The 18,382-nt window shown below is 39.8% G+C and overlaps 1 protein-coding gene across 4 annotated transcripts in view; it reads left to right on the top strand.

The window, feature by feature from the left end:
* vps13a (vacuolar protein sorting 13 homolog A) overlaps positions 1 to 18,382 on the top strand; it is a 63,496-nt gene that overhangs the window by 28,182 nt on the left and 16,932 nt on the right. For 2 of the 4 annotated variants that reach the window (XM_061815906.1, XM_061815909.1), the window contains exons 34-55: positions 1,011 to 1,158; positions 2,424 to 2,589; positions 2,662 to 2,786; positions 3,555 to 3,724; positions 5,582 to 5,832; positions 6,741 to 6,925; positions 6,998 to 7,141; positions 7,381 to 7,590; positions 7,667 to 7,810; positions 8,977 to 9,078; positions 10,921 to 11,073; positions 11,144 to 11,402; positions 11,502 to 11,662; positions 11,736 to 11,839; positions 12,213 to 12,513; positions 12,598 to 12,734; positions 13,679 to 13,976; positions 14,054 to 14,158; positions 14,824 to 14,970; positions 15,663 to 15,794; positions 15,897 to 16,030; positions 17,753 to 17,885. In XM_061815906.1, coding sequence (XP_061671890.1) covers positions 1,011 to 1,158; positions 2,424 to 2,589; positions 2,662 to 2,786; positions 3,555 to 3,724; positions 5,582 to 5,832; positions 6,741 to 6,925; positions 6,998 to 7,141; positions 7,381 to 7,590; positions 7,667 to 7,810; positions 8,977 to 9,078; positions 10,921 to 11,073; positions 11,144 to 11,402; positions 11,502 to 11,662; positions 11,736 to 11,839; positions 12,213 to 12,513; positions 12,598 to 12,734; positions 13,679 to 13,976; positions 14,054 to 14,158; positions 14,824 to 14,970; positions 15,663 to 15,794; positions 15,897 to 16,030; positions 17,753 to 17,885 — 3,709 coding nt within the window. The remainder of the gene's footprint in view (positions 1 to 1,010; positions 1,159 to 2,423; positions 2,590 to 2,661; positions 2,787 to 3,554; positions 3,725 to 5,581; positions 5,833 to 6,740; positions 6,926 to 6,997; positions 7,142 to 7,380; positions 7,591 to 7,666; positions 7,811 to 8,976; positions 9,079 to 10,920; positions 11,074 to 11,143; positions 11,403 to 11,501; positions 11,663 to 11,735; positions 11,840 to 12,212; positions 12,514 to 12,597; positions 12,735 to 13,678; positions 13,977 to 14,053; positions 14,159 to 14,823; positions 14,971 to 15,662; positions 15,795 to 15,896; positions 16,031 to 17,752; positions 17,886 to 18,382) is intronic. The other 2 variants (XM_061815907.1, XM_061815908.1) reach the window with 2 other exon arrangements.

Genomic DNA, 18,382 nt, shown 5'->3' with positions numbered 1-18,382 from the left:
CAATCGTGTCTTGACTCACACCTTGCCAATGAGGCCTTTTTTTAAGACCATAAATTACAACTATACCCGCTGATGATGGCTTTCTAGGCCCTTTTGCGCCTTTATTTCATGTATTCAATACTTTTTACACGCAACTTTATTTCTGGGAGTATTTCTGTTTGATACATGGATCACATGCCTCATTCACTAGTATCAAATAAGCCATGAAGCCTTATTGTTTCTGGTGAAACTTTACAAAAGTGTTGTAAAATGTGCAATGTGCTCGTGGTAGTGATGGACTGATCCCCATCTGTTTCTTTAATAACTCAATCCATTGCATTTTTTTTATTTCCTTCTTTAGGGAGTGGGGTTCTTAAAAAAACGTCACAGAGCAAATTCAAATTCTGCAAATTTAGTTATACAGTAAAGATGCATTTTCGGCGTATAGCCATTGTTAGTTTGCTAACTCCACACTGGAACTGTAAATGGGCCTTTTTTATAGAAGCTAAGCACAGCTAACTCACAACAGAGCAGCATCGTCAAACAAAACGTCACTTTGTCCTTGTAATTTGGGGAATCTTACTCATGCTAGGGAATCTTGTGATGCGAGCGGCCTGCGTTTTAACCATGCCCACAAAATCAGGAAAATTCAAATGGTGAAAAAGATGCGTAAACTATATCTCAACAATGTAGCACTATTATTGTTTTGTCTTTGCATGTTTTCAGCACTTATCGTCAAACGTATTTATTGTATATAGAAATAAAACCGATTTCTACTTTGTGCCACCTTAAGGAAATTGAACTTGAACTTGAAGATGGCAATTTTGTTATAAAACTGCAGTTTTATGTGAATTCCAGGGCTGTTCTCTGAGGAATTCCGAAACAAATGGGCCACACTTAATGGCTAAATTTTTGCCAATAGTGTCTAACACGGGCAAGCATTATGTCAAAGTTTGACAATCAAGAATTTGCCATGAAGTCAATGTTTTGAGATCCCACTTTTATAATCTTTTGTTTGTTTGTATATGCAGAACAACATTCATTAATGGAGTATTCCAGGGCGAAAGCAACTTGTTGCAACCAATCAGCCTGGAAGTTGAGGTCCAGAGGAATCTTTCGTCCAAGTGGTACCACACCATCCCTGACATAGAGATCACTGCTCATCTTATGCCCTTGAATGTAAGTCATAAAGTAACAGACTTTTTTTTTAAATGTTTGTAGTAACTAACACAATGACTTTCAGGGCTGTAAAAAACAATGTTTCACATGTGGGCCATGAGGCTGCATAAGTTATATGCTTTGCATGTTCTCCCTTTGCCTGTGTGGGTGTTGTCCAGGCTCTCCTATTACCATCCCCACCCCCCCAAAAATGCAACTTAGGTTAATTGAAGACTCTAAATAGCATGTAGATACGAAGGTGTGTGTGAATAGTTGCTTTGTTTATATGTGCCCTGTGATTGGCTGGAAACCAGTTCCGAGGGTAGCCAAATGAAGATAGCTGATTGGCTCCAGCACTCCCATGACATTTGAGAGCATAAGTAGCTCTGAAAATGGATGATTTACATTTTCCATCCCGCTAATCCTCATTAGGGTCGCAGGCATGCTGGAGCTAATCTCAACTCAAATTCAGACATTAGTTTTTCAAAAAGTAAAAAAAAAATACCATAAAAATGATGCCAAAACTTCCCGAGAGTCAATTCTTGGCAAAGTACGATCCCAAAAATTTTAGTAGCATTTGAATGGGAGCGAATGGTTGAAACGAGGCATTGTAGAACGGATGGAGCAATGAGAGAGAGAGAGAGAGATTTTGGTTACTGGTGCAGAATGCTTTATTTCTATTTTAACAGTTGATTTATTTTTTTCAGAAGCAAATTTTTGCTGAATTGCTACCTTGAAAATCGTTTATGTAATACTGTAATTTCTGGAATTTGGGGGTTTCATTTGCTGTTAGCTATAACATTTTACAATTTATACATTATATTAAAACCAATCTAATGAAATATTTCACTCTGTTGGTAATATATATAATTTATGTCTTCTACTTTTTGAATCGAACTACTGAAATAGATTACATTCTATTCTAATTTATTGAGAGGCACTTGTAAATTAGTTGTTGTGGTACCTCGGTTCCATAAATTGTTAGCCTGGTCACCATCTTCTTTAAGATGCAAGTTTATATACAATCCAAAAGTAAATTGTAATTGGGATTATTACATTTATAAAATGGAACATTTTTGATTGAGGTTGTTAAATAGTAAGAGGATATGATTTAGTTAGGAAAGCATCAAACCAGAATTCATCAAATAAATACACTGTAAATGTTTAAATGAGCCACTCTACTGTGCTCTTTGTGCACGAAACATCAGACTTAGAGGTAAAAAAAAAATTGGCACAAAATTTTACAAATAAACCCTTGGTTTAACATACCGTCTTTTATCAAACAGTTGATCCTCAGCCAGGATGACATGGTGGTTGTCTTCAAGACTCTCAGTGAAAACCTCACAGAAAATTCTGACACTGCTACTGCCTCTGCACCAGCTCCCACTGAAGACTCGACGTCCGACTTGGCACCTCGCAGCTCCGGAAGCACAGATAAAGGCATCAGCAGCAGTAAATCCTCAGAAGTTGGTCAGGACTTCTGAAAGCGATAGAAATTTATATGAATGTTCCACATTATATTAGGCAACACAGTGGTGACAGCAGCCGTAGTGGAGACTCAGAAGTCCATCAGGTTGAAGACGAACATGAAACTAGACTTCAAGATTGACTCCATGGCACTGATCCTGTTTAAGCCTGCTGGAAAGGAGGTAATCAATTCAAAGTAGCAATCAGACAAGTGTCGAAGCATCTTGGTGGAATTTTTGAAAAAAAAAAGAAAAAAAAAATGAAATGAGAACTTCAAGCGTCTCTAAAATTGCCCATCACAAACAAATTAATGAAAAGACTGACTAAAATACATGAAGTACAAACATCCTCCCGAAATGTGAACAAACGTGGTGATCAGCTACAAGAAATATCTGACCTCAGTACTCGCCAACAAAGGGTTCTCCACAATGTACCAACTAAGGTTTTGAGTCAAATAATTGTTTCCTCCAATGAATCGCAAAACCAGTTGAATCTTTTGTTTTATGTGATTTTTCTTGGTTTGCTTTTTGATATTCTGTCTCTCCCTGCAAAAATACACCTACCATTAAAATTATAGACAATTCACATATTTGCTAGTGAATAAACTTACAAAATAAGTGAGGGCTCAAATAATCATTTCCTCCACTGTTTATTAGTGTGAATTTTTGTAGTGATATGTTGAAATGATGAAGTATACATAAATAATTTCTTAGCATCTTCTTTTTTTTTTTACCAGATTTTGTAGCGGCGCTATAACACAAAACTCTTCCTCAAATGCCCCCCCCCCCCCCCTCACACGCACACATAAAAAATCTTGATTTCTACAGAACCTTAATTGTCTGTCCAAAAACCTTTATGCTGAAATGCCTATGAAAAATATTGCCCTGACATTAAAAATATGGAAAAAATATTAAATGGGTAAATTAATTGGCACGTTTGGTGCTCTGTAGCTTTCCTTTTTGCAGCCACATGATGATGAGCTGAAATTGGGTGAGTTCACCCTGGGCACCATCTCTTCCTCCATCACCATGTACTCTGACAGCTCTATGAAGGCCGCTGTTCGACTGTCCACCTGCCTCCTTGATGACAAGAGGCCAAATATCAAGACGATCAGCCCGAGGTGGGAGTGACAAAATAGAAATACTTTGTACTGAAAACGATTTTTTGGGACTCTGTACTTTACATCCATCCCTCCATTTTCCGTAAAGCTTATTCTCACTAGAGCTATCTTCAGGTAGGGCTGGGCTAGGGGTACAGCGTGAACTGATCGCCAGGCAATCACAGAACGCCTAAGTGAATTACAAATAAATCACATTCACACCTACAGGCTAGTTAAAGTTTTCAATCAATCTACCATGCATATTTTGGGGATGTGGGAGGAAATTAGAGGACCTGGAGAAAATGCACGCAATCACAAAGAGAACATGGAACCTCGACACAGGTAGATTTGTACCCCAGTCCTCAGAACTGTGTGGCAGATGTCCTAACCAGTCGTCCACCATGCAGCCCCGTGGATAACAGATAGAATTTTTCTGACTTTTACATTTTCCTCCCTACATTTGACAAAGGATATACTGTACTTTCTAATTATTACTTTGGTTGCTTCATAAAACGAGACTATTGGTTTGTCCCCATTTCATCTTGTTTTTACGCAATATTCACAACTTCAATGTTGGAAAAAAAGCTTGAACTAAGAGAAACTACCTAGAACCTGTAAGTGTTCATGAACGCTAAAAAAAATTAAGGTCAAGGCAGCCACTATAACGATTGTTCATAATTATTACGACCTACCGCCTCCCTGCCAATGTGTTAAGAAGGCCAACTTAAAAATAAAAACTATATATTACTACATTGGACATCAATGTGATTGTAAAGTTTTATTTTCAAGTTGGCCCTCTCAGCACATTAGCGTGTCATGATAAGACCACCTACCATGGTGCTGGCCATTATGAAGCCTTAACGATACATTTGGCTCTTTGGTATCTGGCGAACGAGGTTTTCATATCCAGCAGTGCCTGCATTTTAAGTGTTTAAAAAAGTAAAAAAGGATAATTTAACCGTGGTCAAAATTTCTATCATTAAATTTTATTTGTGCACCCCTACTTATGTTAAAATTGATTGCTCTAATGCTTTGTTGAAGAAGGAGGCCTTATGATCTGTAGAGGTGTGATTTATTCCCGCCAATACGTTTCAGCTCCTTGTACATAATGCATTGCTGATGCTTCTAAGAACCATGGAACCATGTTGTGTTCGTACCATTTTAATCAATGACAACCAAGTAGATGTATTGAAAAAAATTTACGTAGGAAATTAGTGAATCAATGGTCCATGGTCCGGTTGTTGATGTGATTATGCAACGGTATATGATACCACTATAAGGTGTAATACCTGCCAGTATTATGCTTAGACTGCCAGTTTCATTTTTTTGAGCAAAAGTACACCAAGAATTTTTGAAATATAATATATCTGGAATCTGCAAGTCCTTTGAATTAAAGGAAGAAAAATAGAGTGGTAAAGTCAACAGTGGTTAAGTTCTCAATTGATCGAGCACCCAAAGATTTACCAGCCAGGAAAAAAAATGCTTACAGTATTCAAATTATTTTTGCTAATCTGAAAGTAATTTAACTACAAACAAGCTTTGCGGACAAGTTGCTTTGATAGCATACAAAACAGAGCAAATTCTGCTCCCCTAGCCCCAACTGCTTTCCACTCAGGTTGACCTCTGTGCAAGTCAATAAAATGGGGAAATAGGCTTTTTGCTTATACATTTTTATTAAAATTGGTATTGTTACTTCTGTAATTTCAGGATATAAAATTATCTTTCTTTTTTTTTTTTTACTTTTACAAAAATAAAATAATTAAATGATTCGTTTTTGTACATCTGCACTTGCACTGGATCATCTGAACCCTTTAACCACCTCTTATCAGTGCCAGTGATACCCTTAGAGTAGTTAACCAATGGATTTTCCCGCTTCAGGATGATGGCCATGCGTCCCGGAACAGAAAATAACATGATGGTGGAGGTCAACTACCGGCAGAGCCACGAAGGCACTACCTTGGACACAATCGTACAGGATGTGTACCTCTGCGCTAGCATGGAATTCCTCCTCACTGTGGTGGACATCTTCCTTAATGCCACTAAGGAGGGTTTCACTGAGACACCACAAACCACAAATAACCCAGTGTCTGGAGATAAAAACAACATACCTGCAGAGCCGAAGGAATCAGGTGAGTGAATTGCAGACAAAAACCTGAATGATGTATCCACCTTGAAAATATTTATAATTGCCTTAGTTCAAACCCCAAATATTCCCCAAACTATGAGCCCAAAACTCTTTGCTATAATTTCACAAACTCATCTTCCAGCATTAATCCTTCCATACCACTTAATCTCGTTAGGGTTGCGAGTGAGGTGGGTTAACCCCAGGACTGGTTTCTAGCCAATTGCTGGACAAAAGCATTCACACTCAGGGACAATTTAGCGTATTCAATGAACCCAACATGGATGCTTTTTGAATGAGGGCAGAAGCCAGAGCACCCGGAGAAAAGGCCAGAGCCGAGGTTTGAAAGCGAATCTGCTAACCACACTGTCTGACCATCTTTCAGGATTACCCTTAAAATTAAATTGCCTTACAGATGATTTAGGTTTGAAAAGTAAGCACTAACCCATAAAAATGCCAAATGCTACGTTTCTATGGCTATTGTTTTGTTAGCTCACAAATCTATAGCGACTCGAGATTTTTAAGTGGGTATGACAAAGGACTACCTTTAATAGGTGACTTACTGTTGCTCACGTTTCATAACGAGACTAACCTGGATGTTGGACCTCTATGGTAATCTTTCATCCCACTGCTGTTCGCTCTCAAGATGGCTAGTTGGCTATCTGATGATGAAGAAAAGCTACGAACATGGCTTCTTAGAAGCCGTAGCATCTTTGGTCGACATCTTTGTGCATTACACAATGAGCATAGGTTTTTCAGTAAAAAATTGTTTAGGTGCTACAGAAAAAAAAAAAAAATGTGCAATGGTGAGATTGCTCATGGTAAATCACTAATCCTCAGGGTTCACTTTTTGTCTGAAATAATACATGAGATTTAGCATGAATTATCTTTGTTGATTCTATATTTTTGTTTTAGTCCCCGCTGCAGCCAACGTTTCAAAGTCTGAGATCAACGTTGTTGTGCGTAACCCGGAGATTGTGTTCGTGGCCGATCTGACGCGCGCCGATGCCCTGGCCCTAGTGATGACCACGCACTGCGAGTTAAACATGAAAAATGATGCAGAGAGTTCAATGATGACTGCCGTAATCCAAGACCTTAAGGTTGGTGATTTCTTTGCCTGATAATGTAGAGCCGCAGAGGGGTTTTGTTTAATATTTCTGAGTCCATTTTAGGTGGTGGCGTGTCCTTTTCTGAGGGAGAAGAGAGTTCATAATGTGACTACAGTTCTGCAGCCATGCCAGGTGTTCTTTCAGAGTGCTCAGTCACCAACATCTCCACAAGATATGGAGATCTCCATCAATTCTCTCTCATTCAAGGTTGGTGCTTAGTGCTTACGAGGGGTGTACATGTAATCAGACTTGTTGGTACAGGATACAGTATTATGTAAGATTCGGCTCATCTGTGGTCCTTGAAAGGACAAGCACTAAAACTTTTATGGCTAGTTTTCTGTTTCATTTTTTCCTCCTAAATTCTTGCATATTTCTATACATACTTGTGAATTTCTATCATCGCGTCCAACATCCCGGAATTTGGTACTGTCTACCTCTTTATCCAGGTTTCTCCCATCATCATCAAGACAGTCATTACCATTCAGTCAGTCCTGACTCCCACCCAAGAGACCACAGAGATGCTCGAGACTCCTGTTCCTGTGGACATGTGGTCTAAACGTGACTGGAAGGATCTGAAACTGTGGTTCTTAGAGGAACAGGGAGAAGCAAAAGCACAAGAAGCAGCCCTGCTCATCCCACAGGGGGAGTCACTTAAGGTTCGAGCTGCTATTAGAGTTGGACTAAAACAACTGTTACCCTTATTTCATAAGACTCTCCATCCTTCAATTGCAGTTGGACATCAAATCAATTTGTGTGACGCTGGAGGCTGGAGTGGGACACCGCACTGTGCCCATGCTTCTGGCAAAGTCCTCCTTCCAAGGAGATGTCAAAAACTGGTCCACTCTTATCAACTTGCAGAGCGAGCTAAATTTGGAGGTAGAAATGACACAGCCCCCACTCCCTCAACTTTTTCTCAAGTAATCAATAAGCCTGTCGCGATAATTACGATATCGACTTATCGTTCAATGAATTAAAACAGGCATGATATTTTTTCCAAACTGCATCAGTCCTTTTTATGTGTATCTATATTTACACACCTACATCATCAACATTCAGTCTTGCAAGTTGTTCAACTCTTCTGTTACTCATGCTCGCACTTCAAACAAACGCAACACACACGAATACACACATACAGGCAGGTGTGTTGAGTTTATGAAGCACAGTGAAAGAAAGCATACTCAAAACTAAGTTTTATGACACCTGTCTGGTAACTCACTGCTATTACAGAAAGTTGAGCAGCATGAATGGAATTAGTTACAAAGTCTATTGCCACAGTGGTATTTTTGGAACATTTTGGATTTAAGCCAGATGAGCGTGGCGACTGGCCATCCCACTAAGATCAACATGACTTGATTTGGTATATTGAATTTTATGAAGTAGCAACAAAAACACAAAGTGGCACATTTCCAACGTGAAACCGTAAATGCCACAGGCTCACATACACAGTACAGTGTTTGCTTTGTTGCAAAAGAGATTTTTAAAGAAATGCTGCAGACATTTAAAGAAATGCTGCAGACAGTACTAGTCATAATGCAAACAGGTTGCTTTGATTTTCTTGTAGTGTTCTTATTGTTATTTTGCACTTTTTCTGCACCACTGACAGATATTACCTGTTAGGCATGAATGTCTATCTCCGTGCCAAATGCTTAATTTGTTTAACACAGCCGTATTGTTTTTATATTTCTATTCATCTTGACTCATTATCCATTGGTTATTAAGATCTAATGTCATTATATCAATGGTATAAAAAAAGCATTAATACAACCGATTAACGTGCTAATTTGTAGAAAAATATATTTCTCCAAGTCCCACAGAGATAAAGCCCAATCCTGTTTAAAATTCTGTTCTGTCTGGCTGATCAACTGTGATCCTAAATAAACTTAATTAAAATACTAAGAAATCACAGAGGAGGCTCAAAAATTCCACTCAAAACTGTTCCAGGATAAATGGGATGCAGATCCCCATTCCGCTTGATCTAACAGTGAAAGAGGACCCCCACAAAAAAAGATGGGACTGTTTCAAATGTTTCATGTAATTTTTAGGTCCATTACTACAATGAGGTGGTGGGAGTGTGGGAGCCGCTTCTGGAGCCTTTAGAGGATGAGACAAGAGATGGTTTCCGACCTTGGCAACTCGAATTCAAGGTAGTCATACACACACAAGCAGGCAGAAGAAAAATGCAGTCATATTACATTATTGAGTGTAGGATAAAAATAACAATTAAAAAAATTGTATGAATTGTTCATCCATTTAATCCATTTAATTTTCATGATTATCCAGTTGTGCACAGTTCCCACCATAAGTATTGGAAGAATAAAATCAATTCCTTTTTGTCATATACTGAAGACATTTGAGTTTCAGATCAAAAGAGAATGAAATAAAAGTTCACAATTCCAGCTTTCGTTTAATGGTATATTTCAAACATAATTCTGGCAAAGCATTAATTTTACCTGAAAACACACATTTAAATAAGACTTGCCATGGTTGAACCTAAACAGGACTATGTTCCACGCCTCCGTTGCTTATTCGACTGACCAGAACTGTGGTTGTAAGGTGGTCTGTGAATATTTTGGCTGCAACACCCAAACTTGTTGGTGGAGACGAGCTGTGAGGGTTTTTGTCAATCTGAAGGGGGAGTCCTATCGGGCATTTTTGGCTGGTGGGAATCCTGAGGCAGCCAACGGGTACTGGCTGGACAATGCTTCTTGATTGGCAGATTTGGGTGGTGGTCCACCAGTCTGCCCAGGGGGAACAGAGGTTGTGTTCCAACTACAGGAATCACTCCTCACGCTCCCTGGTAAGGCCTCCATAGTGGTGATGAAGACCAGGATCCATCGGAAGTTGAATCTCAGATTCAGGAGGAGCAGAGTTTGGTTTTTGTCCAGGCCATGGAACAATGGACCAGCTCTACACCCAGGGCAGGATCCTCGACGGTGGATGGGAGGTCACCCGGCCAGTCTACACGTGTTTTGTGGACTTGGAGAAGGCATTCAACTGTGGTGGGAAGCACTTTAGGGGTATGAAGTATGCAACTCCCTAATATAGGATGTTCTGTCCCTGTATCACTGGTGTCAAGAGTTTGGTCAACACTCCTGGCAGAAATTCTTAATTGTTTCTGATGATGGTTGGACTCTACCAAGGGCTGCCCTTCGTCACCAATTCTATTCATAACGTTCATAATTTGTAATTGCAGCCAAGGTGTAGAGTGGGTCCGATTTGGTGGGCTTAGTATTGCATCTCTGCAGCTCCGCTTTTTGCAGATGATGTGGTTTTGTTTGCTTCATCAAGCCATGATCTCCATCTCTCAGTGGAGTGACTCACAGCTGACTGTGAAGCAGTTTGGATGAAAGCCAGTACCCCAAATCTGAGACCATCCTCCTCTTTCTGAAAAGGGTGGGGTGCCTTCTCCAGGTTGCGAATGAGATCCTTCCCAAGTGAAGGAGTCTTGTTCACAAGACAAATGTAATGAGAGATTGACAGATCAGTGTAGCATCCACAGTGATGCAGACTTTTTATCAGGCCATTGTCGTGGAGAAGGCACTAAGGTGGAAAGTGAAGCTCTCAATTTAATGCTCGATGTATGTTCCTATGTCACGAGCCATCGGTTGTGACCAAAAGAACAACATCTCGGATACAACTGGCTGAAATGAGTTCCTCAGCTGGGTGTCCATGCTCACCCTTAAAGATGGGGCAAGAAGCTCCATCATTTGGGAGGGGGTCAGAGTCGGTCGGTCCACCATGGACGAACCAGGACACGCTGAAGAGACCATCTCCTGGCTGGCTTGGGAATGCTTCGGGTTCCCCAAGAAGAGCTGGACAAAGGGGCTGAGGTGAGGGAGGTCTGAGCTGCCCTGCTAAAGCTACTGTCCCCACAACCCAACCTCATATAATCAGAAGAAAATGGATGGATAGATGGATCAACTTAAAACAACTGTAGTTTTTAACTCGTACAGATGTAAAATATTGTTTCCATCTTGTACTACCAGATGAAAACGAAGCCATTGAAGAATATTGAGTGGGCTGATGAGGTGGACTACAGTGTTCCAGACTACAAGACTGTCATGATGATCAGCAGCAAGGATCAGCTCAACATCACCCTTTCCAAATGTGGTCTTGCCATGCTGAGTAACCTGGGCATGGTGAGAACAGAGAATATTTAACAATGTGCTATCTCCGTGGATCTTTTACTGCATTGTTGTATTGCCAAAGGCTTTTGCCAACGCTGCCAAGGAGACAACCGGATGTTTCCAGAAGGATGAGCCTCCGTTTGTGGTGAAGAACCGCCTGGGCCTGCCTGTTTCCGTCCAGTTAAGCGACATGTTTTCCCCCGTCACAATCCACAGTAACGACCACACCATCGAGCTGCAGGATGGCCAAACACTCGGGATGGACTATTCTGTAACCACTGAGTCGGACCAGTTCTCTGCTATGATCTCCCTCAGTGAAAAGGACTACTACATACAGCCAAGTACGATATATGTGTTTTCTCCCATTGTTTTGTCTGGTTAAAATATTTTGTCCACCCCTGTTATAAAGATGGTATTGTGGTGTTTGATCTACTCTCCAGCTCCAGCGGGCCACACGTCAACTAGCATCATCCCCTTGATCAAGGTGGGACGGAGAATGTACAGCGTCATGCACGAGGTGTCGGGAGTCACCCGCTTCCTGGTGTGTCAGGTTTATTCTGTGGACAGTAGCAAATACATCAAGATCCGCTCACCTTTCCAGGTAGACCAACATGTTTGTATTTTTGTGACTTATCAGAGAGTATTTACAATTTATTTTGTTTTTGTTTCCTCAGATCATCAATCATTTCTCCATCCCCTTTAAAGTGTTTGAGGGGTCGACGTATTTGGGTACGTCGTTACCGACCGAGGAGTTCTGTGTGCCTCTGGACTCATATAGGTAAGTGCACACGCATTCATATTATGCCCGTGAATTTAGTTATAGCTTAATGCTGAAACAATCCAGAGCATTTTAACAAGATGTTATGTTTCTTCTCACAATTTAAAACAGTTTCCATGTTTCTTAGTAATAGTGTACATATTGACATGCATATCTGTGTATTTGGGTCATGCAGCAGACACATGCTCAAAGACGAATTGCTACCGGTGCATGTCAGCGGGGACGCGCTTTGAATCACCCAAAAAAAAAACAAAGAAAAACACATTCCTCACAAATAAAACTCAATTAATCTCCAGGCCCAATTGGTCACCGAAATGAATACGCTATCAATCATGGCATGACTCAAGGCAACCCATTTCTCCTGTCCACTCAGGTCCGAGCTGAACCTTCAGCCCGTCACAGGGGATGATGGTGACCAGTTCGAGTGCTCGGAGGGCTTTAGCTACGATGACATCAACCTCCAGCAGCCCAAGATGCATATTCAGCAGAGGTGCCACCAGCGCGGAAACCCAGGCAGGGTTCTGACAGTTAACATCGTGCCTGTGAAGGACACGGTGACGTTCAAGGACATGGGTGGCGTGGGGGACAACTTTGACGTGCCCTTTGTGCTTCACTTGTGGCCTTGTGTCCTGCTCCGGAATCTTCTGCCTTACCCAATCACCTACAAACTTAATGTACTGCTTTACTGGAAGTGTGTAAACATACAAAAAGGCATTCAACTAAACTGCAGTCTTTTTTTTGTTTGTTTTTCTCAACAGGACAGTAGCGCATTTACCCCAGAGTCCACGTTGGACCCGGGCCACTCCGCCCAGCTTCACACTGGCGTCATCAACCAATCCACCCTGGACTTTCGCCTGATTGACTACTTCGCTCAAGACTGGTCTGCTCAATACAGGTCTGACTTAAATTTTTTTGCTGTACGATTTTGTTCATGTGGTCTGTAAATCAAAAAGAAAAGTTTTTCAAGTAACAAACCGCCTCTTTTTATCTTTTTATTCCTTTTTGTGAGCCATGGTCACAGTACACTTTCAGTTGATATTAATGGGTCAAACAATCAAAATTAAGCAATTTAAAAAAAAAAATGTTCTTTACCTCGGTGGCACAGTGGAGCAACAGGTTGGAATGCTCACAGTTGTGAGGACCAGGGTTCAGGGTTGTATGGCGTTTGCATGCATGTTCTCCCTGTACTTATGTGGGTTTTCTCCAGACTTCTGGTTTCCTCTCACATCCCAAAAACATGGTAGGTTAATTGGAGACCCTAAATTGCCTACACAAAAGTGAATGTAATTTAATTCACATTTTTATGTATTTTGGACACTTTAATGTAAAAATATTTAATAACCTAGAAATATACTTAACATAAAATATATATTTACCACATTTTTCATCTCACTGTTCTGAATAATTTCACTTAGATTTTTAGTTTATTTCCATTTTTAACTTGAATAAAATTAAGACTTTCAAACTTGCATTTTTCTGTACATTTCCCTTGTTGCTGTTCTGCATGAATGTAATTGGTTATTTTAACAATTCATTTATAGTTTAACTAAATTTCACTAATTTACCTAAAGGTAATAATTGGTTGATATTGTTTCCCACCAGTCACAGTTTTGTTTAATTTTAATTGGCTTTTTTTTATCATTTTAATTTGAATTTTTTATGTAAAAATCATTTTTACTCAACACTTGATGCAATGCTTACCTATTTGGTCCAACCCATACTATATATATAATATATATATATATATATATATATATATATATATATATATATATAAATTTTCTTCATATGAAATACATCTTTAGTTTCATTTGTAATAAAGCATCCTGTTTTTGGCAGCCTGCGCAGCGAACAGGAAGAGATCACTTTCATTGTGTTTGAGTCCCTTCGGGTGGAGGAAGAAGATCACTACAGTGATGGTGTGGCGAGGCAGCGGGCCGAGCTGGACATAGCCGTGCATGTCAAGTATGACCAGGGCCAGACAGTGGTGGCTATCCACTCACCGTACTGGATGGTGAACAAGACGGGAAGGCTGCTGCAGTACAAGGCGGACGATATCCACCGCAAGCACCCGTTGGACTACGACATGCCACTGCTCTTCTCCTTCAAGCCTCGTTATTTCCTGAAAAACAACAAGGCAAGGGTTGCAAATTGTGAAGAATTTAGACCCTGAAGACCCTTAAAAGGTTAAAAGCTGTTCCTTACCTCCCTTAGGTCCGTCTCATGATCTCTGAGAGTGAACACTCCGATGATTTTTCCCTCGACACCGTTGGCAGCTATGGTGATGTGAAATGTAAAGGCCAATATAAAGATTATCTGGTAAGTGTCAGTTTTTTTTTTTTTTTAAACTAAACACTGGCAGCGGACCAGCAGCAGCGTCCCCCGGTGGTTAGCCCGTCTTCTAAGTTTGGCTCTCAGATGCGAACTCCCTGTGTGGAGTTAGCATGCTCAACCAGTTCTGAGTTGGGTTTTCTGCAGGTTTTGGGGCTTTTTCCAACATTCAAAAATCATTGAAGACCAAGAGAGAACAATGTTACAGTAAGAGTACAAAAATAATTTAAAACTTATATGGCAAATATTTAAAACTTTATTTTAAATAATTATGTATAATATATGTATAATCTTTCATTGTAAATATTGAAATACAATTTTATTACCATAAACACAACAATTCAGTATTCAAAATGTGTGCAATCAATAAACAAATTGGTAAATGGTATTAAATGTGCAGGTAAAATACATTTTAGTCCTTTTTCTTTTTCTAATAAATCCTAATAAATTAGTTAAAAAAATGCCTACGCCTGTTCAATGGGCATAAATGTTGAGCATGAATGGTCGGCAGTCCACAGTGTATCTGCCTTTCAACCAAAAAACGCCTGAGAAAGGCTCCAGCTCATCTGTTTCCTGAATGACAACCAGCACTATAGAAAATCGATAGACAAGCAAAATCTAACTTGATTTATCACTCTAACCATCTCTGTCAGGTCGGAGTGAAGATTGACACGACTAGTTTCAGTCTCACTCGCATCGTGACCTTCATGCCGTTCTACATGCTGGTCAACAGAACTAAGCAGACTGTTTTGGTATGTGAGGAGGGTCAGGAGAACTGGACCGCAGTCCCGCCTGAACAGGTGAGAGCCCAGGTTAGAGAATGACCTCCCGTCTTTGGGCTATATTATGTTTGGATTTGTTTTTTTCCCCCAGAGTTTAAAAGAGACCCAAGTGCCTCATTTATCAAGAGTACATGTGCAGAAGTGTACATAAAGCACGACTACAAACGTATACATACCAAAGTGTGATTTATTAAGTTGGACGTGTGCATGGGGACATCTCTTTGTTTATGCACATCTCTGACCATGCGTTCACGCAAAGCCTTCTGTTAGATCATTGAAATTACAAATAGAATGCACAAATAGGGTCACCAAAGCCAGAGGTCCAGATTATGAGGTCATGGCTTTCCTGATAAGTTATCTGACAACTTCTGCGTTGACGCCACACCCGGGGATGGAAAGCAGCAATGAAATAATGCAAAATTCTCAAAATCCCAAATCTTGAGTCTGAGTCAATGCCATGTCTAGTTTAACATTGCATTTAGCTTTTAAATGTTTTTATAACGTTTAAAATTTGTATTTCTTAACTTATACAAAAAATAATTTATCCACTATAAATTAAATAAAAGTAAAACCCTTTTAGAACACCTGGTAAACATCGAATGAGATGTTCATCTCCATGTATGCTGACAGTAGATTACTTTCCGTGTTTCAATAATTACAGGAGTTCCTTTATTTTTTTTTTTTTGGTGGTCATATTCTTCATCTTTTAGTCCACAATTCCGTTCTGGCCCGAAAATGATGCCAAGCTTCTGCAAGTGAAAACCGAAGGCTGTCAGTACCCGCCTCGTACTATCAATTTCACACGTCCAGAAAACTGCTTATTGCTCCATTTGGACAACACTGTAAGTTCAACAAGGTAGAAAACCAGTTTTACTATTAAAGGAGGTGTTTATATTTTGTCTACTGTGATTTTTTTTTTTTTTTTTTTTTTTTTTTTTTCTTAGGTTGGCGGGATCATTGTAGATGTCAACGTGTCAGAGCACTCGGCCACCATCCGATTCTCTGACTACCATGATGGCGCAGCACCGTTCCTCATCATCAACCACACCAAAGAGCAAGTCTTGCAGTTCTATCAGAGGTAAGACAATGACAGTTGGAAATGTAATTGTAAATTTATTATTGCGAAAAGTTAATCCCCTTTAAAGAAGTCTCAACATGCTAAATAGCGCATGTTTGTCCTTGTGAGCGTGTGTGTGTGTGTGTGTGTGTGTGTGGTGTGTGTGTGTGGTGTGTGTGTGTGTGTGTGTGTGTGTGTGTGTGTGTATATATATATATATATATATATATGTAGCATGTCATACTCAATAGGACATTCTTTTAGTAGCACCCCCTGGAAAGTTGGGAAAAAAATCAGCTCATGATTGACAAAATCGGCTGGACGTGTCTCTTAGAACAGGATGCACAAAAGCGTTTTAAGGAGCCATGTCCAAAATTTGACGGGAAATACCGTAGGTGTTAGAAGCAATTCCTTTACTTTTTCAAACTTCTGGTTAGGAATTTAACATTGAGTCTCAATCCAAAGCAAATATTCTAAAGAGATGTGTAACCCTAAATTATAATTTATTTATTAATTTTACTTTTACTTTACTAATGCCATCTGTAGACACAGCACAGTTTCAAAATCAGAGGATTCACTTCAAAACATGATATAAATTGTCCTTTTGGGACTTCAACATGCCATAAAACTCACTAATTCTTGCATGTGTGTCTTTGTACCACAGGGAATTATATGTATTTTAGGAGGTACCCAAAAGTAATTCCGTCAGGGCCCCTGGAACTTTGGAAAAAAAAATTGCTCCCAGCATCAGTTTTACCGGTCAACGTGAAATTAGGTGCACAGTTCTATGAGACCACGATGCACAAAAAAGTGTCAAGGCCCCTGAAACGGAAGAGAAAGTTGGACATTTTAGTTCTAGCAGCCATTTCGACAAACATGTTGTATTTATGTATGACATATTTTATCCAAATGAAGCCCAATTGGGAATGGGTAGCCTATGCATCTTGGCATTGCTAAATTGTAAAGCGTTCAGTTTAACATGGCATTAAATTTTGGAAGATTCACCATGAAAAAGGAGGCACCAAGACCATTTAAACAATGCCTGCAGCTTCATTCGTGACTGTAGTTTGCAGTGTAAAGTGCCCTCAAAACATAGAACAGTTAGTTTAATTATTACATGAGCATGCTTCGCTAAACAAGTCATGCGGCCCTACACCTCCATCATGACAGCGCAGGATCAAGTTTATACTAGAGGTCCACAATTCTAAAAATAGCAATTACAGGACTATCTTGTGCACATTTTTCAAGTGTGTTCACAGGTTTTAAATGTGTTTTCCATGATTTATGTATGTGTGATGTGGGTGATTTATCTTTGTGTGTTGTGGGTCATGCAGCATACAGACAGAGTCCCCATGGGTGCCCAATGAGCTGCTGGACCTCTCTTTCTCAGTGGAGGTGGAAAGGTAGAAATAGAGGAAAGAGCGTCATCTCATCTAGACAGTTTCTATGTGTTTCATCATCAGTGTCAAATCATGGGAATCTTCCAGCGAACTTGCTCCTCTTGCTTATTCCAGTAGTTTACTTGTGTTGACTCTTATTATTTTTCTCTGTCATAATTGAATGTTTGAGATAGCAGCTTTATTTCTGGAGGGTTGCCATGGCAATATATTCTTGGTTGCTGGGTTCTGCCGTATTGTTGTTCTTGGTTGTTTGCATGATACGCTTACTGTCATCTCCAATCATTGAAGCAATATTGTTCGACGTGATTCCCAGTGTTTTTGTTTTTTTTTTTTCTGGGTGCAGCTCTAATAAGGCAACAGAGGTAGAGGAAGTGGAGGCTGGGAAAGCCGTGCACTACACTTGGACCGAGCCTACGGGATCCCGGGAGCTTTGCTGGAGGTGCGGCAAATACAGTGGGAAACTGAAGAGTGAAGAGGTGCGTGTATAACATGGACATTCCCATGATGTTTATACTTGTGTATAATTGTTTGAACAGATGAACTTGGCACGTTCAAGCATCTAGAAATTACACACAAGATGGGCCAGACTTCATGTTTCTTTCTCTAATTTCCTGACCGATTTCTTTTGATTTTACCATGATTTCAAACAAGGAAGCAGAGTGTTTGACGATTGGGCTTAAATACATCCACAGGTGTGCCGTCAATTAACTCACTTGTTGTAAGTTAACCTACTATGAGTTTCCAAAGCCATGACCTCATCATCTGGGCTTTCCCACATTCTTTAAAGACAGTTCTTTTTGTGTATTGCAACTTTTGGCTTCGAAGAAATTAATATAATATTGTCAAAGAAATTCGCTCTCTTATTAATGTGGCATTTAAAAAAAATTATAAATTTTTGCGATCATGACTGACCTGCAACAGGAGAGGTTTAGTCTAATTCGTCTTTAGACAGTGAGACAAAAAACAAAATGCT

Source organism: Syngnathoides biaculeatus, chromosome 4 (assembly GCF_019802595.1).
Source record: "Syngnathoides biaculeatus isolate LvHL_M chromosome 4, ASM1980259v1, whole genome shotgun sequence".
NCBI lineage: Eukaryota > Metazoa > Chordata > Actinopteri > Syngnathiformes > Syngnathidae > Syngnathoides > Syngnathoides biaculeatus.
This window is presented reverse-complemented; position numbering and strand designations above follow the sequence as displayed.